This window comes from Coffea eugenioides, chromosome 3, assembly GCF_003713205.1.
Source record: "Coffea eugenioides isolate CCC68of chromosome 3, Ceug_1.0, whole genome shotgun sequence".
NCBI lineage: Eukaryota > Viridiplantae > Streptophyta > Magnoliopsida > Gentianales > Rubiaceae > Coffea > Coffea eugenioides.
Window position 1 is genome coordinate 35,724,059 of NC_040037.1, and position 1,651 is coordinate 35,725,709.

The following is a 1,651-nucleotide window of genomic DNA, read 5'->3' on the forward strand; positions in this document are numbered from 1 at the left end:
CAACTGGTTATATTGTTCATAGCAGTACTTATATCAGTACTTGTTATAGTAGTGCTTGTTGCCTTTTCAACTCGTTATATTATTCCTTTGAGGCTGAAGTTTAATAGCAGTACTTATTTCTTGAGCTAATTTGGTGCATTAGTTTGGGGCTGATTTTGATTTTCTTTGGGGCTGATTTTGACTGTCCAGCTTTAATTATTGAGGTTCTTATTGGATTGCAAATTTTAGCTAAGCAACCGAACTACAAGAGATATAGTGAAATTGGGAAATGGCAAGGTATAGTGAAATTTTGTCTGATGTTAAAAATTCCCCCTTGTGTTGAAATTTGGTATTTTTTTTTTCATGACAAAACAGCCTAGCAAATTGTCACACTTAAAAGACAGTATCTTTGATCGGAACAAAACAATGACTAAATTCGTTTATATTATTCCAATCTTGTTTGCCACATCCAAAGCATCGTAGTCTGGAGTCAACCGAACATATGCTTTCTTTGTTCCATCAGGCCTGATCAAAGTGTTCACTTTCTTGGTCTGTATGTCGTACATCTTCTTCACTGCATCTTTGATTTTCTTCTTATCAGCACGGATGTCAACTATGAATACCATGGTATTGTTATCTTCAATCTTTTTCATGGCAGATTCAGTAGTCAAAGGATATTTGAGAATCTGATAATGGTCCAACTTATTCCTAGAAGGAGCACTGATACGTGGGTACTTCGGGTTCCCGTCCTTTTTCAATGTCTTAGGACGATGGAAGGTAACTTTGGTCCGGATCTTCTTGGCTTTCTTCTTAAAAGTTGTCCCAGATTTGACAAATTTGGCAACCTTGGCTGCCTGAGCCTTTGTATCAAGCTTTTTTGTGGTGTCAGCTTTAGGAGCCATTGCTGGAAACTGCCTTACAAATCTTTTACCTGAGGGGAGGAGCCGAGTGTTGAGGGGAGGAGCTGAGTGTTGCTGAAGCGGCTCTGTGTTGAAATTTGGGACTTGGATTTGTTTTGTAAAGCTACCTCGAGTTATATGTGAAATTTAGGCCAAATACCACTTATCAAACTATCTATAGGGTGTTGTTGAACTTCATTATGATATTTGAATGCTTATATGATATTTTGACATTTCGTAATGCAATGGATGCATTCATTTGCTAATTATAAATCATTGTCATTTTTTTCCATTTATAGATATAATTGTTGTAGGAAAATTTTCAATTTTCATGGTGATAAAGAGTTATCATTGAATCAGAATTTTCCATTAATAACAATCTGTGGTCATAGAATTAAAAAGTGTTTAGTGACAACAAAAGTCGTCAGTAATTAGTCTATACCAATGACAATTACATATCACTTTTAGTGACGACATTTATTTGTATATCATTGACAAGATACTATGTCATCACTAAAATTATAATAATTATTGACGACATCAGTTGTCACAAAATAGTTCCATTCACTGACGACTTTTATTGTCGTCACTATATACTTTTACCGACGGGCCTTCAGTGACGACTCTGTGACAACTAGAAAGTTGTCAATAAAAGTTATCAGTGACGATTTTTTATTTTTTTGTGACAAAAATGGCTTGTCACTGAAGATCAAATTTCTTGTAGTGGGACTAGGGATGGCAACAGGGGTAGGTACCCACGAGTTCCCATCTCG

At 35.9% G+C, this 1,651-nt stretch overlaps 1 protein-coding gene across 1 annotated transcript; it reads right to left on the minus strand.

Annotated features, from left to right (window-relative positions):
- Positions 1 to 347: 347 nt before the first annotated feature.
- LOC113765686 (60S ribosomal protein L23a) lies at positions 348 to 1,113 on the minus strand. The gene has a single exon (XM_027309925.1). The coding sequence runs from the start codon at positions 879 to 881 to the stop codon at positions 420 to 422; it is 462 nt and encodes a 153-aa protein (XP_027165726.1). The 5' UTR covers positions 882 to 1,113; the 3' UTR covers positions 348 to 419.
- Positions 1,114 to 1,651: the final 538 nt, after the last annotated feature.